At 41.3% G+C, this 25,679-nt stretch overlaps 1 protein-coding gene across 2 annotated transcripts; it reads left to right on the forward strand.

The window, feature by feature from the left end:
- Positions 1-3,460: 3,460 nt before the first annotated feature.
- On the forward strand, positions 3,461-15,193 carry LEPROTL1 (leptin receptor overlapping transcript like 1). 2 transcript variants are annotated; one of them, XM_047855351.1, is made up of 4 exons: positions 3,990-4,154; positions 11,949-12,024; positions 13,731-13,917; positions 14,878-15,193. In XM_047855351.1, the coding sequence occupies exons 1-4, from the start codon at positions 4,139-4,141 to the stop codon at positions 14,992-14,994; spliced, it is 396 nt and encodes a 131-aa protein (XP_047711307.1). In that variant the 5' UTR covers positions 3,990-4,138; the 3' UTR covers positions 14,995-15,193. The 2 variants fall into 2 exon arrangements, with proteins under 2 accessions (XP_047711306.1, XP_047711307.1); XM_047855350.1 differs by lacking the exons at positions 11,949-12,024; positions 13,731-13,917; positions 14,878-15,193 and adding an exon at positions 6,758-6,819 and having other exon boundaries at positions 3,461-4,154.
- Positions 15,194-25,679: the final 10,486 nt, after the last annotated feature.

The raw sequence follows: 25,679 nt of genomic DNA on the forward strand, positions 1-25,679 counted from the left end.
TGGTTCCAGAGGGGGGTGATTGGGGGGAATGGGTGAAATAAAGGGATTAAGAGGTTTCCAGTTATAAAATTAAAAAGTCACAGAGATGAAAAGTACAGCATAGGGAATATAGTCAATAATACTGTAATGATGTTGTTTGGTGGCAGATGGTTACGACACCTATCATGGTGAGCACTGAGGATAGAATTCTTGAATCAATATGTTGTACGTCTAAAACTAATATAACATTGCATGTTAATTATAGTTCAATTTTTTAAAAAGACGGAGAAAACAGGGTAATATAACGTGAAGTGCTATAATAAATAGGATGTCCAGGAAGGGTTCTGAGAAGCTACCATTTGAGCTGAGATCTAAATGATAAGAGGCAGTTTCTTAAATCATCTCTAAGACACAGCAACAGGAATGTGTAGACCTGATTTGGGTCCTGATTCAAACAAACTATAAAATAAATGACATTGATGAGACAATTGGAAATTTGAACACTGACTAGGTGTATGATGTTAAAGAATTGTTTTTTAGGTTTGATAAATGCACTGTAGTTATGTCATTTTAAATGATCCTTTTAGAAAAATACTAAAATATTAAAGATGAAATTATGTCTGGCATATTCTTCAAAATAATTTGGTGAAAAATAATATAGGAGGTAGGGGAAAGAGGATGGGGAGTATAGACAAAACAGCATTGACCATATGTTCATTTTTTAAGGTAGTTGATGGTACAGGGGAATTCATCATACTATTCTGACTACTTTTTATGTATTTAATTTTTCCATAATAACATTTTTTACATTTTTTTAGGGTTTTTATTTATCTTTGAGTGAGAGAGACAGAGCATGAGCAGGGGAGGGACAGAAAGAGGGAGACAGAATCTGAAGCAGGCTCCAGGCTCCGAGCTGTCAGCACAGGGCCCGACGCAGGGCTCAAACTCACACACTGCCACATCATGACCTGAGCCAAAGTCAGACACTCAATCGACTGAGCCACCCAGACACCCCCATGATAACATTTTTTAAAAACTAAAACTAGGGGTTCCTGGATGGCTCAGTTGGCTAAGTGTCCAACCCTTGATTTTGGCTGAAGTCATGATCTCGTGCTCATGGGGTTGAGCCCTGTGTCGAGCTGTGCACTGACTGCAAAATCTCCTTGGGATTCTCTCTCTCTATCTCTCTCTGCCCCTTCCCTGCTTGCGCGTGCTCTCTCTCTCAAACTAAATAAACATTAAAAAATAATAATAACTAAATACTCCCCTGAAATTTCTCTGACTTGATCTGTAAGAGTGAGTAATTGCAAATTTATAAAACTGTGGAGAGGATGAAATCAGATATTTAAAGCACCAGGTACATACCGGCTGCTCAACCGACAGCAGCTCTCGCTTCCGCTCACCCCCATCCCAGTCTTTGTGAGTCAACTTTGGAGGGTAAGAAGCCATCTGAGTAACTTTTGAAACCATGTAAGGTAACACAGATTAACTGTTTTATAAAGATATGTAGAGGACATTAAAGGATATAACATGAACTCATGTTTAGGATTCACTTGGCAAACTGATTAAGAAAACCCCTGACATTCCACCTTTTTCAGACAGTTATTTTCAAGCTTTCATTTTCTTAGGAAATCTTCAGGGTGCTTGATAAAATTTCAGAGTCCTGGGCTGTGGCCCACAAATTGGCATTTTTAGGAAGCATCCCAAAGAATTCTGCAGGTAGTCTTTGAAATACAGTGGAATACAGTGTTGTTATGGTCTCAAGTGCCTCCAGACAACATTGGTAGACCAAAAATAGTCCTTAGGGCAGTGAGTCTTTTCTTGCTAGTAACATTGTGGATCTCATGGAAAAATCAACGGAGCATAATCTCATAGGATTCTGTGACCATGGAAGCAAAAGAAGTAGATAGATCCTTCTAATGTGAAGAACAATCCTAGTTGCCTGTTAATGTCATCAAGGATGAATATTTGTACTCCCAAGAGAAAATTAGGGGACTAGCGCTTAACTCAGTTACTGGGGCTTGTGGAAGCCGAGAAAGGCTTCCTCAAATGTGATCTTTCCCCCAGAAGCTAGGAGTCTATGAGCTAAGAACCTATCACTCCCACCACCACGATTACCACCACCACTGGTCAGCTATCTCTATCATGTTCCCTCAACCATTGTGCTTTCGAGGATGAATACTGCAGAACAAAACAAGAAAGGTGTTAATGGTGACCATTTGGGATGGAATCCTTTACTTCTCCAGGAATTTTACCTACTCTTTTCAAGATGGTTGGGAGGAGGACCCATACACCTGCTTCAGTTTAGAGAAGTGAGCTGGTGGTTCACAGACTGAACAGCAACATGTCCACAGCATATGTTCAAGCTTGCTACAATCCTTAAATGGAAACTCTTCTGGATACAGAAAACACCAGAATTGTTTGCACTAACTTGAATAGAAAATAATTCTACTGCTCCATAAGGTATCTATAGATTTATTGGGGGGCATTAAGCCTCAAGTGACCTCTTTTTTAAAAAATTGTAATTCAACCCTGAAAGTAATGGAGAGAATCAGGGTAGGGCAATACCTTTAGCTCCCAGTACCTCTCATCTTAAAGCATTTTGGAAAAATCTCTTTAACCATTCACTCAACAAAGTTGTACATGCCACTTTTTCTTACTCCAGTGACTGAAAAGATTGAAAAATTCAAATCTTATGTCAAGCACCTCCACCTGTAACTTTTAAAAACTCGTCAAACGGGGCGCCTGGGTGGCTGTCCGTTAAACATCTGACTTCGGTTCAGGTCACGATCTCATGGGCCCCTGGTTCAAGCCCCCATCGGGCTCTGTGCTGGCAGCTCAGAGCCTAGATCCTGCTTCAGATTCTGTGCCTCTCTCTCTGCCCCTCCCCCGCTCACACTCTGTCTCTCTAAAAAATAAACATTAAATTAAAAAAAAAACTTTCGAAAGATTCTTATTGCTCAGGAAAGGGGAGGAAATCTAATATAGGATGCTGCTGTCCTACTCTGACACAGAGCAGTCCCCCTGGCCTTCTGTCCCCTCTCCAACAGACCAGGCTCCTGGGGCCCAGTTTGCCTCCCAAGTTCACCATCCAACCACTCCCCCAACCTGCACCCCCAACATATTTTCTCTTCCCCATAACGGTTTTTCCCTTTTGTCTTCTAGTTATGCACCCGTTCATACTTCCCTTGTCCCTCCCTTGGGGAAATCTCTCTTATCTAAATAAAGGTTTTCAAAGGACGATCTACCCTTCTTCCTAGGAATTATCAGTCCCAATTCTACCTTTTGCGAGGGGGGGGGGGGGCAGGGAGGCTGTGTCTCTCTACAAACTGCAAGCTCCTTCAGGACAGAAGCCGCATCCAGGTTTGCTCACCGCAGGGCCTAGCCCTGTTCCCCACACATAGTAAACGTTCAATACATTTGTAGGATGACTTAAATAAATGTATTTGTACCTCTGCTTTCTCCTTTTTCCTCTAGCCCTGCTACTACTAAAAACATAAACAGCGATTCTCACAGACTCCTAAGAGATCGGATTTGTATTTAAATTTGTATTTGTTTGTAGTGGGTCCTGCTGCTCCTAATCTCTGGAGGTGGGTCTCAACAGAACCCTAGTTGTGTCGCAAACTGGGGAGCCAAGTGCAGACGTTCTAACCAGCCTTATTTCTCCTACTGCAAAGCAAGGGAGAAGAGAGAAAAGGGTGCGCTTTAAAGATCACATTTAAATGATGATCCTCCAAGGACATCCCCCCATGCCTCCCAAAGCACGGCGGCTACTCCCGCTCCTTTATCCTCCAAGAATCTGGGAGGCTGCGGAATCCGCGACGAAGGCTTCGGAGTGGAGCTCCCCCGAGCCTGAGGGGAATATGGGCATGGAACCGAGGCGAGGACTGAACGCCGGCGACCGCGGCGAGCCGCACAGCAGCGAAGCAGGGAAGGTGGCTGCCTGCCCGACCGCCCCCAGCCCGGCGCGCCCCCCGCGCCCCCGCGCGGGCGCGAGTCGCCGGCGGAAGTGCTGCGTCGTGCACTTCCGGGTGTTGTCTGGCAGCCGCCGCCGCCGCCGCCGCCGCGCGTCTCGGATCTCCCGGCCGCTGCTACCGCCGCCGCCGCCGCCGCCGCCGCTGCCGCCTCAGATCCTGGAGCCAGGAGCGACGTCACCGCCATGGCCGGCATCAAAGGTGGGCCTGGGGCGCAGGGTGCCGGAGGTCTGGGTGGCCGCCCGAGGGGGGGGGAGGGGGTCCCATGCGGCCCCCGCCTGCCGCCTTCCCGGCCCCGGCGCGCGCCGCGGGGTCCCCGCGCTGGCGGCCGCCCCCCGGCCCCTGGACCCCCGCCTCCGCCCTCGCAGCCTCGTAGCAGAGCTGGGCGCGGCGCCCTCCGGGAAAGGCCGGCGGGCGCGGCGGCTTCACCGTCGGCGCCCGCTTTCTGCTGATCTCGGCAGCCTCTGTCCCACCCATCGGCCCCCGTACAAAGAATGAAGTGGTCCGCGGTCTGCGAGAGTCCCGCAGCGCCTCGGGCCATCCCACACGTTTTGCAGGAGTTTGCATCCGCGAGAGAGGCGAGCGGAGAGTGGTTTTGAGGGGGATGAGGCCGCTAGAGATGCCAGTTACGTGAAATCAGTGTCATTTGCCGCTTAAAGGCACAAGTGCGATCTTGGGGTGCTGAGCCGAACCGAGTCCCTCCGGAAAGCCTTGGAAGGACTTGGGGACGGTTCTTTCCGGAGCCTTGGGCAGCATATCCACTCTCAGGACCTGTGCTCGAAGCTTCACAGACTCCAAAAACTGATGCGTTTTGATTGTGTTTTGTTTTTCCGATAGTGTTAGACCGTATGAGCGACCCCGAGGTGCTCCTGTTCTCCACAAGTTGCACGTTGAGGCGTTTACATTTCAAAGTTTCAGTTGGTTTTTTTTTTTAATAAAATAGTTTAAAACTTCATGGAAAATTACTGGTTTATTCGTATATTTCCTTTAGAAATAAGGAAGGTTGCAATCTTTCCAGTTGTTTGGTAATTTTGTCAGTGTGATTAGAAATACCATTGACAACGTTTTCAGCTTTTTGACCACGAATTACGTTGGTTTCCTGACCTGCGAATTGTAGAAGGGGCAGGCATGCAGGAAATGAAGAACTTTGATAGTGTTTTTTTCTGCATAATTTATTTCCTTCAGGACAACTTTTATTGAACTGCTTCTCCAGAGTCACATTCTTACTCTTTTCTGGTGTATTTTTAATGTCTGAGAACATTTCATTTCCGATATAAAACTTGCTAATTTGAGCAACAAAGATAATTTTTCGATCTGTTTTTTGAACTGTAATAGACCTTTTTGAATCCTTGTATGGAAAGGCATTTAGGGTAGAATGCTGTGGTTTTAAGGATGTGGCCAGTTTCCTAGTTCTTCCCCATTTCCTCAGTGTCATAAACGTAGGGAGTCTCTGTTGTAGGAAAATAACTGTAATTTCCTTCTCCGAATCTAGGAAAATATTAATCAGGTGAAAGTGCCACAGATGGAATTGTACTTACACTTTTGGTTTCAATAAGATTTTTTGATTGTTATGATTGTTTATCAGGATATTTTCTTTCTGTTGGGCTATCTTTATATTAAGCAGGAGTGTTGCTATCATTGGAGACCATTACTTTTTTTTTTTTTTTCAACGTTTATTTATTTTTGGGACAGAGAGAGACAGAGCATGAACGGGGGAGGGGCAGAGAGAGAGGGAGACACAGAATCGGAAACAGGCTCCAGGCTCTGAGCCATCAGCACAGAGCCCGACGCCGGGCTCGAACTCCCGGACCGCGAGATCGTGACCTGGCCGAAGCCGGACGCTTAACCGACTGCGCCACCCAGGCGCCCCGATTTCTTAAGCCATATTATTCGGTTATGTATTAGATTTTTCTAGCAACTCCCAGGTTAGGGAACTGGTCCCTGCTACTCTAATTTCTTTGTAATCACAGAATCAGCACCCTGTCTCGAGAGGGTTTAAATAATTGGACTGTTCCATCATCCCTAGCCTAGAGGCTTTGGGAGTAGAAACTAGACTCATCTAAGTTTTGCCCTCCAAATGTTTCATCACTCATTTACAGTATAAATTCTTGCCTTATTGATGTGTCATCTGGGGCATCCATTTATACACAAATGATGAAATTTATGTATAAATCAGCCTAGTTGCTGATTTCATAAGATTGGAGAAACTTCACAAGTTTTGAGAACACTTTTGAGCAATTTATTTAACCCCATTGTTTTTGTTTTATTATATCCAGTATGACTGGGCAGTGAGATGTCACATGAAATTTTTTGATACTCGAATCTTACCTTGTTTTCATTTTCTATTTATTTAAAAGAAATCTTTCATTAACTTTCTAAGAGTGTACTCAAAAAAATTTAGACTTCCTTTTTTGATAAGAACATAAATAATTGTTCTTTGTCACAAAAGAGTTACCCCCCAGAGACCATCAAGTAGTAAAGCTACTTGCCTTTTGGCCAAGATTACCATAAACCAGTATGCTTTTTGAGGTTTTTCTGCCTGATTTAAATTTTTTTTCAGTCTCCTTTCTCTTGTCAGAGGGCAGATCTTGCTTATGTGCAGTTCTGCCTCCTCTTTCTCATTTGTTTCAATATGAGAAACAAGATCTTCAAACTTAGAAAATTTTTGTCACAGGTTACATGTAACAGTGATCATTTCTGGGTGGGGAAAGTTACTTTTCACTTAATTTTGTTCTGGCTATATGAATTGCTATTGAAAAAATACTATAAATGAACATATATGACTCTTAAAATTCTTTTTTTAGGGGCGCCTGGGTGGCTCAGTCGGTTGAGCGTCCGACTTCGCTCAGGTCACGATCTCACAGTCCATGAGTTCGAGCCCCGCATCAGGCTCTGTGCTGACAGCTCAGAGCCTGGAGCCTGTTTCAGATTCTGTGTCTCCCTCTCTCTCTGGCCCTCCCCCCATTCATGCTCTGTCTCTCTCTGTCTCAAAAATAAATAAATGTTAAAAAAAAAATTTTTTTTTAATTCTTTTTTTATTCTGCTGAAATTCACACACAACAGTTGAATCACAAAAATGAATAAATCAATGTCAGCTAAATAGGAGCCTAAGGGTCTATTTATAAAGAATGGTAGATTTAGTGTATGGGCTTTGTGACATCTGCTTTGTCTCTTTAGTGACCCTTGTTTCCTCCAGGATTCTAAATTATATTCTGGATAAATAAGTTGTTACTATATAGTATTTATAGTGGTGAATTTAGCTGTTTGGCAACTACATTGAAAAAGTGGAGATGGTTCCCTGAAACTCATGTGACGCTGTATGTTAATTATACTGGAATTAAAATTTATTTAAAAATGGAGATGGTCTTTACTTTTTTAGCATGCCTTATAACAAATATCTTTAGTGTTCTGAGAATTATTTGCATTTTAGATCTAATCCAGGTCTCATAGAAGAAAGAACTGACATTCAGATATAATTATGTAGGCAGTAAATGGCTAGTAGGGTCTAGGGACCCATTGCCTTCTGACTTTCAGTTATGTGCTGTTTTTACTCTGGTGTGATCGGAAGATCACCTCCTCTTCCCTTTTGTCCTTTTCTCTCTTTTTTTCCCCTTGGTTTCCTTTCATGCATTCTACAAATATTTATTATTCAGTGTTGAGAGCTGGGGTATGAGCATCAACAACAGAAAAACTCTTTCCCTGCTGTGGTGGCGCTAACAGCTTGCAAGGAAAGACAGATACAAATTGATATAAAATTATAGCTGTGATAACTGAGCAAAGGGGATGTGTACAGGGCAAGAGAGCCTCTGCACGTGCATGGCGCTCTGCCTGGAACGCTCCCCCCAGAAAGCCTCATGATTCAGTTCCTCAGTTCATACAAGTCTCTGCTCAGATGTCACCTCATCAGCGATGCCTTTCCAGGCCACTGTGTCTTGAAAAGCGCTCCACCTTCTTACTCTACCTGGTTTCTTTCATAGCACTTGACATTCCTTTGCTTACTTTTGGTTTTTTATCATTTTGTTCTCCTGTTAGAATGTAAGCTTCATGGAGCAAGAGCTTTGATTTTTTTTTTTTTCATTGCTTTATCTCTAGTATCAAGAACAGTGTGTGACACGTTAGGTGCCCAGTAGATATTTGTTGAATGAATGAATGAATGAATGAATGAATATGATAAGGGGAATTGGTCAAGTCAGGAGGTTTGGAATAACTTCACCGAGAAAGAAACGATTGAGCTGAGATCTTAAGGACATAGACGAGTTCACTTGGAGGAAAGAGGAAGGGAATGGAACCAGAATACAAGCTTCATGAGTGTGGAAGGGCCTTGTCTGGTTTATTTACATAAATAATCTCCAGCACCTGTTACATAGTTGGTTTGCAGTAAATATTTCTTGAATGAGATGGATGAATGAAAACGTGTCTGAGGTAGAAGGACAATAGGTACAAGGGCCCTGTGGGGGAAGGAGCCTGCTGATTGCCAGGAGAGGAAAGGCCAGTGTCATTGACGTGCAGAGTACAAGGGCTAATAGCCTGGCGTGAGTGTGTCAGGAGAGTAAGCAGGGCCAGATTTTGAGGACCTATTTTGAATTGAACAAAACAAATGGCAAACTCAGTATTTTCCTCACAGTTTACATTTCACTCCATTGTAAATTTGAGGTTCCTCACTTGCTATAAAATAAAAGTGCAGGTTTTTTTCTTTTCTTTTTTCTGTAATTGAAAATATACTGGTATTATGGACTAAGTAAATGTGTTCAGGTTTTACATGACCTGCATCGGTGATCTAAGGGAAAACTAAATCTGCCGACCTACCATGTAAGTGGATGTCCTTGATTATGACCATTTTATTTATTTATTTTTTGAAAGAGAAAGGGAGAGAGAGTCTCAAGCAGGCTGTCTGCACTGTCAGCGCGGAACTGACACGGGGCTCAGTCTCACAAAACATGAGCTGAAATCAAGAGCCAGACACTTAACTGACTGAGCCACCCAGGCACCCCAATTATTACCATTTTAATTCAGAGAAAGCTGTCAGTAGTGCTGGGCAGCATTTAACCCCTTTACTGTTAATTTTGGTTTATATATGTTAGCTTTTGTCCTGGTAACTTTTAGGCCTTCTACAACTCTTTTGGATTTTAATGTTTCTGTTAAGGTTAATAGACTGCATTAAAAACAAAAAACGCCTAAGTTATTCTTTTAGCCAGTGCAGTTGCAGAAATATGAGTTATATAGAACTCAAAATAAATTGATCATTTATATCTTTGCTTAATTCTAAGCCACTAATAAACTGCCTATTCAAGAAAGTTGTTTCTACTCACTAATATATGGTTAAAAAAAAGTTATAAAACACATCGCTTTGTGTGTGTGTGTGTGTGTGTGTGTGTGTGTGTTTAATTTTAGAAACTGTGTTTCACCTATAGAATGTGTCTGTAGCTTGTGATATCTTAAAAAGTGATACCAAAGAAGGCTTGTACCCATTATCCTGCACATTTTGTAACATGTAGGAAATTAGGGGAGGAAACCCAGCTATAGTTTTGTAAACTATGTAACATTTTTAAAAAATTTTTTAGGGTTTTTATTTATCTTTGAGTGAGAGAGACAGAGAGCATGAGCAGGGGAGGGACAGAAAGAGGGAGACAGAATCTGAAGCAGGCTCCAGGCTCTGAGCTGTCAGCACAGGGCCCGACGCAGGGCTCAAACTCACACACTGCCACATCATGACCTGAGCCAAAGTCAGACACTCAATCGACTGAGCCACCCAGACACCCCCATGATAACATTTTTTAAAAACTAAAACTAGGGGTTCCTGGATGGCTCAGTTGGCTAAGTGTCCAACTCTTGATTTTGGCTGAAGTCATGATCTCGTGCTCATGGGGTTGAGCCCTGTGTCGAGCTGTGCACTGACTGCAAAATCTCCTTGGGATTCTCTCTCTCTATCTCTCTCTGCCCCTTCCCTGCTTGCGCGTGCTCTCTCTCTCAAACTAAATAAACATTAAAAAATAATAATAACTAAATACTCCCCTGAAATTTCTCTGACTTGATCTGTAAGAGTGAGTAATTGCAAATTTATAAAACTGTGGAGAGGATGAAATCAGATATTTAAAGCACCAGGTACATACCGGCTGCTCAACCGACAGCAGCTCTCGCTTCCGCTCACCCCCATCCCAGTCTTTGTGAGTCAACTTTGGAGGGTAAGAAGCCGTCTGAGTAACTTTTGAAACCATGTAAAGGTAACACAGATTAACTGTTTTATAAAGATATGTAGAGGACATTAAAGGATATAACATGAACTCATGTTTAGGATTCACTTGGCAAACTGATTAAGAAAACCCCTGACATTCCACCTTTTTCAGACAGTTATTTTCAAGCTTTCATTTTCTTAGGAAATCTTCAGGGTGCTTGATAAAATTTCAGAGTCCTGGGCTGTGGCCCACAAATTGGCATTTTTAGGAAGCATCCCAAAGAATTCTGCAGGTAGTCTTTGAAATACAGTGGAAACAGTGTTGTTATGGTCTCAAGTGCCTCCAGACACATGGGTAGACCAAAATTAGTTGACTAAAATTATTAACTACGAGTATCCTTGGATACTTTTTTCTTACTAGTTTTGAGCACAGTGAGGGTGCATGTGCAAGAAGCAGGAGCTGATCATGAGAGACTTTCCCATTTGATAAGGTTTCTAAAGTCTAGTAAAGCTGAGAAAGCAGAGTTTCTCCACATCCTGTTTTTCAAACTGTAATGATCTGTGGAGTAAATATAACAGTAATGACTGGAAGAGCATTGATCTGGGAGGCTAGGATATTCATTAGAATTGGAGACAGTGGGGCACCTGGGTGGCAGGCTATTAAGCATTCGACTTCGGCTCAGGTCATGATCTCATGGTTCGCGGGTTTGAGACCCTGCGTCCGGCTCTCTGCTGACAGCTCAGAGCCTGGAACCTGCTTCAGATTTTGTCTCCCTCTCTCTCTGCTCCTTCCCTGCTTAAGCTCTGTCTCTCTTTCTCTCAAAAATAAATTTAAAAAAGGAAAGAAGAGGGGCGCCTGGGTGGCTCAGTCGGTTAAGCGGCCGACTTCAGCTCAGGTCACGATCTCGCAGTCCGTGAGGGCTGTGAGTTCGAGCCCCGCGTCAGGCTCTGTGCTGACAGCTCAGAGCCTGGAGCCTGTTTCAGATTCTGTTTCTCCCTCTCTCTGACCCTCCCCTGTTCATGCTCTGTCTCTCTCTGTCTCAAAAATAAATGTTAAAAAATTAAAAAAAAAAAAATTTAAAAAAAAATAAAAAAGGAAAGAAGAAATGGAGACAGTAATGAGGGAATGTGGTGGTGTGCCCACAATAGGTCAGGGCCCTGAAAATCAGTGTTGCTTTATGTTGCTTTGAAGATGACCCCAAAAAACTTATTTTGAAACTATGGATAACTTACACTTTTGAAAATAACTCACTTTTTTTTTTAGTGTTTATTTCGAGAGAGTGTGCATGCACACAGGAGTATGAGTGGGGGAGGGCAGAGGGAGAGAATCCAGCCCACGTGGAGCTCGATCTCATAAACCATGAGATCATGATCCGAGGATGCTTAACCAACTGAGCCACCCAGGCACCCTCGAAGATAAATCACTTCTTTTTTTTTTTTTTTTTTTTTTAAATTTTTTTTTTTTGAACGTTTATTTATTTTTGGGACAGAGAGAGACAGAGCATGAACGGGGGAGGGGCACAGAGAGAGGGAGACACAGAATCGGAAACAGGCTCCAGGCTCTGAGCCATCAGCCCGGAGCCCGACGCGGGGCTCGAACTCCGGGACCGCGAGATCATGACCTGGCTGAAGTCGGACGCTTAACTGACTGCGCCACCCAGGCGCCCCGAAGATAAATCACTTTTAATGCATTCGTTTTTTGTGTTTTGCTTTTTGCTTCTGGGATCACAGGTAATGTTCAGATTGCTAATATTAATATTAATAAAAATAATATTAATTTAATATAATTAATATGTGTATTTGATTCTTTATTTACTTTGCAGCTTTGATTAGTTTATCCTTTGGAGGAGCAATTGGGCTGATGTTTTTGATGCTTGGATGTGCCCTTCCAATATACAAGTATGTAAAATTTTTGTCTTTTTTAGTGTTTTAGGGTAAATTTTTTCTACTTTTAAAGCTTTAAATTTTTTTTTAAATGAAAGCTTCTACTGTAGAAGTAATCCTAAGAAATGTTCATTTACCAAGGACAAATCTTTTTAAAAGTGCAAAAATCACTTTTTGGTTATTGCACTTCTGCTCAGTTTTGAGCATCTCTTAATAAAATTAAAGACAAGAAAATTTAAAATATCTTTTCAGCAAAAAAATACCAGAAGCAGGGTCGAGAGACAGTTGACTAAGAAAATAAAGTCATGTAAGCAATTATTTTCCATAGGATAGAAAGAACTTTTAAAAATTAATAGGATAGATTAGTAAGAAAAATAAAACTAAATAGAAAAATCAACAATAAATATGAAAAAAGAACTGCCAGTTACTAATAAGCGCATGAAAATATACTCAGCCTCTCTCAAAATTAAATGAAATCCTTTGGTGAAGGTAAAAGCTGGGGCAAACAGGCACTGTCGTGTATGAGAAGGGAGAGGTATAGCTTCATGTAGTCTGTCATCTTGGAAGCCAGTTTCCTTGTAGCTCTTGAAGTCTATATATTCCTTGAACTAGCCCTTCCACTTAGAATTTCTCATACAGGTCTCCTGGCAGATGTTTACAAAGGTATGTGTAGTGAGGGGAGAGTATGGATGTTCATGACAATCTTGTCTGTAATAACAAAAAAAGCTGGAAGTATCCTAAAGGCCTGTCAAAAGAGAAATGGTTAAATTATAATATGTCCATCAATGGAAATAGTAGGCAATCTTAAAAACAATGAGGAGGAGCCAAGAGCTGTGAGTGCTGATATATAAAGGTGTTCAAGATACATTGTTAAATGAAAAAGTGCAGTGATTCATACTGTTAGAATTTATCCGTGTGGAAATATGGAAGGATCCACAAGAAGGTTGTTAGGAGAGCAAGAGAGAGAAAGTAGGGAGACATGGGCAGCTTGGAGTTTTCACTTTTTGTGCTTTTTTTTTTTTTTAATTGACTTTTTATGTTGAAATGATTATGTATTATCAAGAAGTTGCAACAAAATAGTACAGAGAGGTCCCCTGTATCCTTCACACAGGCTTCCCCCAGTGGCTGTCGTACATAACTGTAGTTGTATTATCCAAACCAGGAAATTACACTGGCACAGTACAATAGCTAGACTGTTGATTCAAAGCCATCTATTTTCTATATTCTAACTTAAAAGTCTTCAATATTACTTTCAGTTCATTTTCTACATTTTTATTTCAGTATTTTGGGAGTTCATAGTGACCTAACGAGAGTTTAGGGATGTTCCAGCTTTACCCTGAGAAGGCTGTCATTCATCAAGAAGTCAAGGGCATGAATCTTGAATTTTAAAAATTACTGTTACTATTTATATTTTCCATATGCATCTTTATTTATAGCCTAAAATAAGAAAAATAATTTTGGGCCTTGATTCCAACTGCTATAATTTATAAAGCATTTTTTTAACATAAGGAATATTTAATCATTGTGTCATAATTCACTTTAGGAATACTATGATTCTAATTATTACTATTTTCAGTGTTCAGGTTATTGTTTATTTTTAAACTATGTCTTGTTTTGAACCTTGCAATATTTCTTTGGTCTTTATTTTTTAAAAGCGTATGTTATGTGTAGGAAAATGACATAGATAGCAAAAACTACATTAACTTATTTTTTTTTTCTAGCCAATACTGGCCTCTCTTTGTTCTGTTTTTTTACATCCTTTCACCTATTCCATACTGCATAGCAAGAAGATTAGTGGATGATACAGATGCTATGAGTAATGCTTGTAAGGAACTTGCCATATTTCTTACAACAGGCATTGTTGTCTCAGCTTTTGGGCTCCCTATTGTATTTGCCAGAGCACATCTGGTAAGTGTATATATTTTTCTATGAACGATTTTACATCAGACTAGGTTAAAATTGTCTCAGGAAAAAGGATAGAGATAATCTTACTTTTGTTGTTAACTGATAAAAATGATATTGGAGAGGGCCGCCTGGGTGTCTCGGTCGGGTAAGCGTCCCAACTCTTGATCTCAGCTCAGGTGTTGATCTCAGGGTCATGAGTCAGGCCCCACATTAGGCACCACGCTGGGTGTGAACCCTACTTTTAAAAAAAGAGGAAGAATGATACTGAAGAGCATGGCTGGGGTCTGCGGCAACAGTTGGCTTACCAGTTCTTCACTCTCAGAAGTGGGCACATCCTCTCACCCAGTGCTTAACAACCACAGGCCGCCCTCTGTAACTGTTTAAAGGCCTGAGGAGATAGTGTGTTCTTTGCATGGGAAAGTGTGAAAGAGGAGAAGGGCCTGAGATCTGTATACCTGGTCTTTCCTCCCAGACTCACCAGTCAGATTCACTCCCCCATCTCTGGGGACTTAGAGATGCCAGGGACTGACCACCCTTCCACATGGAGGGGGCGATTATTCCCCCTACTCCTTTAAAAGAATGTACATGGGTGTGTTTTCGTTTCTGGTACTTTAAATTCAATCTGCTGTCTAGATAAGATTTTAGATTCACTGAAGAAGAGTTGGAGCAAATTTCTTCATGAGCTTTAAGTTGTAGAAGTCTCTGCTGCCTCCTCAGAATCCAGAAGCCTAACTTTTGAATAATGATCATTTTCATGACTTCCTGTCTTTTTAAAGGAAGCAAATTAAAAACAGCAATATAGAAGGACCGTTAAGTGTTGAATAGAGTGAAAGTTACTATCACAGATCTTGCTTGTTTTTATATCATGATTGGCATAGAACTAGAATCTAGATTTGCTTTTCATTTTCTTTCTGTTTTTCCTACATCTGTTAACTTAAGTGTTTATCTGTCTTATTTCTCTAGATTGAGTGGGGAGCTTGTGCACTTGTTCTCACAGGAAACACAGTCATATTTGCAACTATCCTGGGCTTTTTCTTGGTCTTTGGAAGCAATGATGACTTCAGCTGGCAGCAGTGGTGAAGGAACTACTGAACTATTGTCAAATGGACTTCTTGTCATTTGTCGGCCATCCGCGCGCACAGGAGATGGGGCAGGGATGCTGAGTGGCACAGCAAGCCTCTTGGGGGTGTTCTCAGTGCTCCCCTCTCACTTTTATTGTAAGCATACTATTTTCACAGAGACTTGCTGAAGGATTAAAAGGATTTTCTCTTTTGGAAAAGCTTGACTGATTTCACACTTCTCTCTAGTATGCTTTCTGTGGTGTCCTGCTGAATTTGAGTATTTATGTGTCCCTGTTTAGTTATTTTTTTTTTTAATCAACATGCAATGTTAAGCATTTTTAAAATGTAATAACCATTTGCATTGGTTAGGAATTAGATTTCTGCTAGCTATTACTGGGCTAAAGGACATCTTTTGTCTTAAAATTATTTAACCTCCATTGCAAAAAGTTAAAAAAAAAAAAGTTTTCAATCAGTCAGGATGACATCACTCCCAATTTTATGCAGACCATTGGCATACCTTATAGACTGTACACTCAGTACGCATATAGCTGCATTTATACCTCAGAGGGGCCAAGTATTAATGCCCATGCCCTCCGTAAAGGTTGCTGGTTTTGCCAGTAAGCAGGTGTTTTGTGGACTGAAAATTATTTTACGGAATTGCCACAAAGGAGTGCTTTTCTTCTCAGTCGTTAGAGGAATTTATTGTTAAACTCAAAGGTAAGCGTGTAAAACCAGATTTTTGAGATGGTTTTTATTTATGTCTATTATAGATAGAGTGAGTTGCGTTATGGGAAGAAACGATGTTGAAATTCCATTTTTTTAATCCTCTTTCTATTTATAAGTGAAATGTTTGATCTTCTATCAGCCTTTTCATATTTTACTGTGGGTGAAGTGGAACATACTACTGATAAGGAAAAGTTGTAGTGTGCATCATTTAGACCAGAAAACCTTTCCCTGCTTCCTCCTTTTAACTTATTTTCTACGTTGTATATATTAAGTAAATTAACTTTCCAAATATAGTTTGATAACACTTTAAATTAGAGGTGTTGATCTCACCTGGAAAGTACTTGCTATGCTCTACATGCTGAGTGCCCTGCCCCGCAAGGCCTTGACATGATTAACAAGTGACTTGTTAGTCTTGCACATAAGTCATGCATTAACAATTTAAGATTTAGACCATGGTAATTGTAGTTCTTACTCTCTAAGGTTATATCATATGTAATTTAAAAATATTTAAGACAAGTTTCCTGTATACCTCTCAACTTTTTTGATTTTTATTTCATCATGATAGATCTGCTGTTTCCTTTTAAATGGCACTTATTGTGTGAATTAATGCAAGGTAGCCAAATCCAGCTGTATAGCAGCTTCAGACACAGAAGACCTGACCAAAAAGTTCCCAGTAACCAGGCATGATCAAATCGTTGTGGTCATTTGCATCTCAACAATTATCAGTACCTTTTGCAAGAGCTAGTAACGAAGATGTTCAAGTTGGTCCGACAGTATTTTGTTGGGGTATTTGTGTGATTTTTCACTATACTTACATAAAAATTGTTTTGCCTTCAGACAAAACTGAGTGATCGTGACAGCTTTTATATAAAATTTATTTCTGAAGAAAATGGGAACCCATTTTGGGTTTGTTCAGCTTTTTACTAAAGATGCCTAAAGTCCACAGGTTTTATTGCCAGGCCCAGGTGGTGACTCTAGCTGTGAGATGGGAAGCAGAGTGAGGTATCTGCGTGTGGCTGTCCCGCCTCTACAGCAGGCTGAAGACGGCTTGCAGTGTTACAGTGATGTAGCCCTAAAGGGGATGGTACAGGCGTGCATGAATTAGCTGGCCATATAGTTGGGAACTCAGTGCGTGGGATCTACTTGATTTTTTTTTTTGCAGGAAGTACACTCTCTGGCCCTTCCCGTTTTCTGTTCTAGAATATCAGTGCAGTGCACTGCGACTATTCTATTCACTTGGCCATAGACTCTTTCTCTAGCAGCCGCATATTTCTGTGTCCTGGTTGCGTTTGGCAGCATCGTGTCTCTCGTCTTGCACACGAGCTTGACATAGTGCTGTCTGATCTCTAGGCTAGTTCTTTGAGCTGTGAATTTGCCATAGAACATGCACTGATACCGCATTGCCATTCTTCTACGGAAAGAAAACTTTTGATGATGAAACAATAAAGATTTTCAATATCTATGTTACTTTGTGGGTGTTTTTGAAATGCAAATATGCTGCACACTTGAGCTCCTGAAGTGTGTTACTCATTTTAATAATGCAATATATTAGTCATGAATGTTAGACTTGCAGAAGTTTCACTTCCAAAACAGAATTGAAACTGTAGTAGTAAATATTACAAGGAAGCCCTGTGATTTTGAGCTATAGATTGGTAGAAGTAGGTTGGGGAAGTAGAATTTTTAACTAGCCCTTTACAAAAAAGCCATAGAGGATTCTGTTGACCTGAAAAGACTGTTGATAATCAAAAGTCAAGGTTGTACCTGTTCTTAAATTTTCAGAACCTTTTTTATGACCGTATGTTTTATTGTGTATTTATTACCATTCATTATTGGAGCATTTGGCTTTTTGCAAACCTTTCAAATAGTTAAGGGCAAGAAATCTGTGTGGCACAGTGTGATTGGAGAAAAGTGCTGTTCTCTTTTATCAAACGTGAATCTTGTCCCAAGTTGTCTTAATTATATAATCTCATTATATGTTTTAAAAAGTTTAAACCATAGTTTCTTAGTGTTTGCTCTAACATGATGGGGGGGGGGGGTGTTGTCAAGATGATCCATATTTCTAGAGGAGACTCTGGAACATTTACGTTGAATGTGACAAGATTCAGAAGTTTCAGGTCACTTTAAATCAGCACGTCAAATTTAACAAGCAGCCATGCAACATTACCGTTAAGTGATGTGTACGTTTTACAGCTCAGGATGCTTTATAATTTATAAAATAGGTGGGAAATTCAAAATCCTGTTTCTTCCGTTAAGCCTGTGTTATCCTTTCTCTTCGTGAAGATTAAGGAGCTCTTATTTCAATGCCTCCCAATTTTCTGGCACTCCCAGGGAAGAGAATACATCCTGTAAAATAAATATTCCAGATAACTGAAGCTTGTCTCAAAAAGAACTGACAGTTGTTTTATTTATTTTGGTGAAAGTATTAAATGGGTCATACACTCTTGTACTTCCTTCGAATATATTAAGGCATTTTGCGTTTTCCTTGGTAATTTAGGGTTGTCATAAATTATTTCCCCTTCTTTAAATGGCCCCAGACCCGTATTTTTCTAGAACTGTGTTTTTGCTGGCTTTTCTTACAACTGAGTCTGTGCCTAGCACTCCTTAACTTACTTTGTTTCTAGTTTTCTAAATCTGTAGTACATTAGGAAGAGTGGAAAGTTGCCAGGGAAGAAAAATGAGGTAACCAGGTGGACTGAACCAATAATGTAACGTTTCTGCACACGGTACCTCAGTGGACCTAGCGAGGTGCTCCCACCTCTTATACAAAGGAAAGGCTGTGTGACGAGTCTTCTTCCTGTTGAAAAGGCTTTTTAAAAAACTGTAGCTGGTAAACTGTACACCAGACACAGGGGTTGTGACAGAGAACACGGAGGTGTGACTTGCTGTGCCGCAAGAGAAGCCTTCCAGTTCCACTTCCCGAACTTGAGGAGTTCCTTGTACTTGAGTAAGCCCCTAACTGATTTCTGAGAGCTTATATCTCTCTTCACCATTTGTTTCCAGTTGCAGAAAGTCTAGATATAAAGACGATTTTACAGTTCACTTTTACTGGACGCTCTGTACTGTATATTTTACTTCCAGTCGCTCGAAGATTGTTTGAATCCATCCTTGGGTTTAGGACCATGCCCTGCAGTCACAACAACTCAGATGTTGTTAAGCTTGTAAATTCCCATCAGAGGGAATAAAACCATCAAACTCCCAAGGTGTTTCCACAAGTCACAAGAAATTAAAACCATGTGACCATGAAACGTTCCTTTTTTGATTCTAGTTGTTTCCTTGTTTGTATTCCTTGCGGTACTGACGGAAAAATCAGGAATTTTTGTTTTAGAAGCCAGTAGAATGGCTAATACTGTAAAAGAGGAAGTGTTGCAGTTCACAGCCATAGAAACCATCAAATAGAATAATATAGAATGAAACAGTATTTCCATATCTCTTTGTAAGAGCATTACTGTTGAACAATTTAGTTATCTTGATTTATAGTGTGGCATTTAATGTCACATGTATCTTTTTGTCTTTTGGCTGATCAGCATATTCTGTAATATGTAAATACAGTTATGACCTAGAAGTCAGCGAACTTGTATAGATTTGCAAACCTCCAAAATAGATATTTTCCTGAAAGCTGGATACACTTACATAGAACATTTGAGGATTGTCTCAAAGTGTTCACAGTTGGAAAACTCCCTAGATCTAAATGAAGATGGATGGATTTTAATTCACTTTTGTCATGGTCTGAATCATCAACTTCCAAAATATAGGTGAGAATCAGCTCCAATACCTAGTTAATGAGTATAGCAGTGAAGAAAAGGGTAGTAGTCTCCCAGGGATTAAAACAAAAACAGTTTTGAGCCATACTCCATGCTAGAAGTGACATTTGTCATTTACGAGCATAAATGGCTTAGTGATTCTGCTCACAATCCAGTGCTTTAAAAAGTGTTTTAAAAAAGATATTACTACAGAGGCTCCTGGCTGGCTTAGTTGGTAGATAACTGTGACTCTTGATCCCAAGGTTGTAAATTTGAGCCCATGTTGGGCATAGAGCCTACTTAAAAAATGTATACATATAGAGAGAGGGAAGGGGGACACACACACATACACACACACGTGTGTATGTGTGTGTGTTTCACAAAAACACCTTCCAGACACTTTAAAGTGTCCAGCTGATTAGGTAGAAATGGTCTATACTCCACCTTGGCTATGTCACTGAGACACTTATGCTGAAACTCTGTTAGGTTCAAGTTTTTTTATCTAGAAAGGGTCTTTTTTTCCAATGGCAGTTTTATACTACAATGACAGCATTTAGGTAATATTGGGGGATAGGAAAAAAATAGGAATACAGTCCCTCTTTGAACTAGTAATGTAGTTAGACACTCAAGAAGGTTTCAAAGGAAGCTGATTCCTATCCGATTCCTATACATGCCAAAAGGGAAGTATGGGGGTTCACAGGAGGAAAAGATTTGGGAAGCAAAAGGGAGGTAGAGGGTAATTTCCTGCTCTGCTTTGGCCCATCTTCTGCTGGCAGGCAGGGTATTGGCAAGATGAGCATTTCTCTGGAGCAGCATTGTGGTGTTGGCTCTTAAGCTTCCTGGGATTCAGGGGCAGCAGAAATCATGGCGGGCGCTTCTTGATTCTGACACCCTCACTCTGGATCCCAGATACAATGGAGATGTAAGAGGGGTGGAGATTTAATTTTAAAGTGATAACCAAGATTTGCTGATGAACTGTGTGGGAAAAAGAGAGGAGTCAAGGGTGACTAACAAGTTTCTGATAGTCCTGTCAGGGAATGGAGGGGGAAGTAGGGAGGGTCGAAAACAGCAAAGTCCGGACCGTATGTCCAAACTACTAGTTCGTCATACCCGTTTGTTACCTCGAAGTGACAGCACTTGCCTTGTTTCAAACCTTTACCAGACAAAACAGTACTATTGACGCTTGAACCTTGTAACTACTTTACAAACTCCTGAGGGTCGACATTGTGGCACACGTCGTGGCATAGCAGTTACACCGGGGGCTCTGGGGTACACCCAGCCCGTACTGCTAACTTGCTCTTGGACTAGATGTGCAACCATAAGTGAGTTATTTAATCTGTGTCTCAATCCCACAGCTGCAAAATGAGGATAAAAATAGTAGCTACCTCAAAGAGTGGCTGTGATGTTGAAATGTGACGTGCAGAGGGCTCACAGCTGATGTTAGGTACTGTTACTGTTTCTTACCAGTTCTCTGTACCGCTAAGCAGTTCCCTCTTACGTCGTAAGTAGACAAACAAAAAAACATTTTAATAATCCAATCTTAATAGAATATATTGCCAACAGGAGTCCCCCCTGTCAGCCTTATAATATCTCTTGGAAATTCTCTACCTACCTGGTTTCCAGGCATTCACTGCAGTAGTTCGAGGTAGTCATGAAGACCTGTTGACTATCTAATAAACACTGCAGGGTGCCCTGACATGTGCCTCCGGTGGGTTAAGTATCCGTGATCCTCCTTACCCCCACCCCTGCACCAAACCTGGAAAATGACACACTTTTTTTTAAAGAACAGGAAGCTACATTGCCAAACTTGAAACAAGAAGGGAAGAGTTTAGGTGGATCTGAAACTAAGAAATCCTGAGAGAATGAAAACGTGATCAAATTGAAGAAGAAACCACAGCCTGAAACGCAGGCGGCAAGCACATGGGAAGATACCGCATAAAATACGGGAGCCATGCCAAGGAGGCCTTCATCGCAAGTGGAGGCGTCCAGAGGCAGGAGGGGGCTCCGGCAACTTCCTGAGGGATCCCCGAGGGCGCTGCGGTGGGAGCAGCCAAGCAGCAGATCTGTTAAGCATCTCTGCATACACTCCCGTCGCCGTCTCACACCTTCCCGTCTGGGGAGGAGGACGTGTTTCCTGAAGTAGCGGAAATGGAAACACCCGAGTCCAGGAGACCAGTCACCAAGGAACCCTACTCAGTTGCACATCTTTTTTTATCCCTTACTCGCTGGAAACATGCCTCTCCCTTTAGTCAGGCTGCACGAGCAGGAGCAGCTGATGGTTTAGCCCAGGGGTTCTCAGTAGCAAAGATGAGTTCCCAGGCAGGGAAAAACCAAACAGTTCAGGAGTACCAACTGGAAGAAAACAAACTGACAGAATTTACCAGCGAGGAAACAGGTAACAAAAAGAAGCTCCAGGGTTCTATTTTGAGAATTGAAACCATCCAAAAGACCATACCAAGTGGTGTACAAAATCAGGCTGATGAAATTACGTTACAGAACATTTTACATTTTTTGCACCCAAGTCCAATTAGATTACCCAAGACCACTATTTTGCTTTTCCTCAGAGGCTCTACCTCACATCACACCAGATTTGATTCAGAGACACATAGTATAACTTACTATAGATGAACCTCTTACTATAGATGAACCTTTCCCCACAGCATATTCTCCCTGTGACATCCTGACCTATGACAATGAACCTGAAACCTGCTGTCTGCTTGGATGGGAAGGAAGGCAAAAGCTATAGCTGGTATCACACATCTTACATGATGATTTGGATTCCCACCTGAAATATTGCATAACCCACTATAGGCATTTATTAATTCCACAGACATTTTTGGAATCAGACGCCAGGACTACAAAATAAAAATACAAGGTGAGATGAGAACAAATAAAAGATTCTTGGAGGTCCATACTACATTATATCTACCGAGTAGCTGTGTGACTTCCCTACAAAGGGAAGGGAGGATAGGAATGCTTCACAAAAAAAAAATGGTGTTGGGGCAGCTGGCTGGCTCAGTCAGTAGAGCGTGTGACTCTTGATCTTGCAGTTGTGCATTTGAGCCCCAGGTTGAGTATAGAGATTACTTAAAAAAAAAAAAAAAAAAAAAAAAAAGGAAAAGAAAGAAAAATGGTGATCGATCTTGGTCTAGGACAGTAATGAACCATTCCAGCCTCCAACCTGTGTGACAGTTAATGTTCTTATTTTCATGTTTGTCTTCCAAAGTATTTCTGGGAATCCCGGGAATGCTTGTACCTCAGCCAAACTCTGGCACTGGACTGACTTCCACTTCTCTGCAGCCACCTTTTACCACTTTGTAACTACTTTTCCTCTTCTCCCTATAGCCTGCACCCAACCATGGATAAGACCCTCTCTCTTGATCCTGCAAAGCACATCTAAAATCAGGGTAGGGGCGCCTGGGTAGCTGAGTCCGTTAAGCATCCTACTTCGGCTCATGTCATGATCTTGCTGTTTGTGAGTTTGAGCCCCAAGTCGCGCTCTGTGCTAACAGCTCGGAGCCTGGAGCCTGCTTCAGATTCTGTGTCTCCCTCTCTCTCTCTGCCTCTCTCTCTCTCTCTCTCTCTGTCTCTCAAAAATAAACATTTTTAAAAAACCTTAAAGATAAAAATAAAATCAGGTTATAACTTTAAACAAATCATTTACCAAAGACCTGAGGAAAAGAGAGAAATTACTACACAACCCTCACCGCCCTCCAAAAATCAAAAACAAAACTGAATGTTGTATTCACTGTCTTCTACAATCTTGGCCATGTGCTTGCCTCAAGTCTCTAGCTCTGACTGTGCCAGGTTGCAGGTAGCACTTTACCTCCTCTGGACAGTAGGGATTCTTGAAGCCCTTGTGAGGGGACTTATGAGGTCCCCTCACATGAGTCCAGGCCCCCTGCTCCGAAACGGCATCATCTGCAGTAAATGCAACCCTGCCCACAGAAGACAGGGTTCTTCTTAAGTAAGCACATTATCCTTTCAACCATTTTAATCTAGAATGAAGGTATCATTTTAGCCTCCATCGAATCATAGAACGTCAGATAAACCCAATTTGAGAGACATTCTATGAAACAACTGGTACTCCTCAAAAATCATGAAAGGCAAGAGTCCTCAAGGTCATGAAAGACAAGGAAAAACTGAGGAACTGTCACAGATGGAAAGAGACTATGGAGACACAACAATTAAATGTAAAGGGGATCCTGCATGAGATCTGGAGCAGAACAATGACATAGGGGGGAGAATCGGTGAAATCTGAATAAGGTCATAGTTTAGTAGTTAATAACATTGTACTGATATTAATTCCTTGGTTTTGTAATTGTGCTATGGTTATGTTATTTGTTAACATTAGGGAAAGCTGGGTAAAAGGTATATATGAATTCTCTATACTAGTTTTTGCAATGTTCTGTAAGTCAGACTATTTCAAAATAAGTTTTTTAAAGTACTGTTACCACCCATCAGATCAGAAAAATTTTAAGTCTTGACAGTCTCCATAACTGGAAAGGACAGGGAGCAAATTAAACCCTCAAATACTGCTAGTGTAAGTGTCCACTGGTACAACCATTTTGGAGAATATATAGGAATATTTGACAAACCCTAGCAAAGATGGAGATACGTAAACATAACCAAACGACTCTGTGAACATATCGTAGGGAACCCTCATACATGCACTCAAGGAAACATGTTTACACACGTATGAATGCCCATCACTAATTATTTTAATGACAAATACTGGGGGGGAGGGAGGGAAGGAGACTGGGTAAATAAATTGTGGTACATTCACACAAGGGGACACTATACAGCAGCAAAAAAGAAGGGACTAGGACATCCAGCATGGATGAACTTGACAAGGATTTGTGAATGAAAATTCAGGTTACAAAAGAATACTAGACAATAACACCCACTGTTGTAAAGTTTTAAAACATGCCCCAAATACAACATACTGTTTTGGAATAAATAAACTGTGACATTAAAATACAAAATCTTGGGGCGCCTGGGTGGCTCACTTTGTTGAGCATCCAACTTCAGCTCAGATCATGATCTCGAGGTTTGTGAGTTCAAGCCTTGCATCGGGCTCTGTGCTGACAGCTCAGAGCCTGAAGCCTGCTTTGGATTCTGTGTCTCCCTCTCTCTCTGCCCCTCCCCTGCTCTCTTGCTCTCTCAAAAATAAATAAACATTAAGAAAAAAAAATCTTAAAAAAAAATTAAAAATCTCTCCTGAAGTGATAAAGTGGAGAGAAGTAATCAAGGAAGGATACAAAAAGGACTTCAACAGTATTCTCAATGTTTCACTTTAAAAATTTTTCATGGTACATACACAGACACTTTGTTATACTTTACACTTTTTTTTATTATTTTTTTTTAACATTTATTTATTTTTGAGAAGAGAGAGACAGAGCATGAGCGGGGGAGGAGAGAGAAAGAGGGAGACACAGAATCTGAAACAGGCTCCAGGATCTGAGCTGTCAGCACAGAGCCTGACGCGTGGCTCGAACTCACAGACCACGAGATCGTGACCTGAGCCGAAGTCGGCGCTTAACCAACTGAGCCACCCAGATGCCCCTATTTTTATTTTTTTCAATGTTTATTTTTGAGAGACAGAGACAGAGCGTGAGTAGGGGAGGGACAGGGAGAGAGGGAGACACAGAATCTGAAGCAGGCTCCAGGCTCTGAGCTGTCAGCACAGAGCCTGACTCAGGGTTCGGACTCATGAACCACAAGATAATGACATGAGCCTAAGTCAGATGCTTAACCAACTGATATTTATTTTAAAGACAGGAAAATGGGGACACTTGGGTGACTCAGTTGGTGAATGATCTGACTCTTGATTTCAGCTCAGGTCATGATTTTTGGTAGGAGTATAAATTGGTACAAACATTCTCAAGTGTGGGGCACCTGGCTGGCTCAGTTGGTAGAGCATGTGACACTTGATCTCAGAGTCATGAGTTCAAGCCTGATGTCGGGTGTGGAGTTTACATTAAAAAAAAAAAGAGAGAGAGAGAGAGAGGGGTGCGCCTGGGTGCTCAGTCATTTAAGCTTCTGACTTCAGCTTAGGTCATAATCTTGAAGTTTGTGAGGTAAGTTTGGGCCCTGCATCGGGCTCTGTCCTGACATACAGAGTGGATCCTGCTTGGGATTCTCGATCTTTCTCTGCCCCTCCCCTGCTCATACTCTCTACCCCTCCCCTGCTCATACTCTCTGTCCCCCTCAAAATAAATAAATAAATAAATAAATA

This window comes from Prionailurus viverrinus, chromosome B1, assembly GCF_022837055.1.
Source record: "Prionailurus viverrinus isolate Anna chromosome B1, UM_Priviv_1.0, whole genome shotgun sequence".
In the NCBI taxonomy this organism is placed as follows: domain Eukaryota; kingdom Metazoa; phylum Chordata; class Mammalia; order Carnivora; family Felidae; genus Prionailurus; species Prionailurus viverrinus.

Coding starts and splice junctions, on each gene's coding strand:
- LEPROTL1 (XM_047855350.1), top strand. CDS start 3,702: ATGATGATCCTCCAAGGACATCCCCCCATGCCTCCCAAAGCACGGCGG. Junction 4,155..6,757: donor CGCCATGGCCGGCATCAAAG/GTGGGCCTGGGG, acceptor TTCTTTTTTTAG/GGGCGCCTGGGTGGCTCAGT.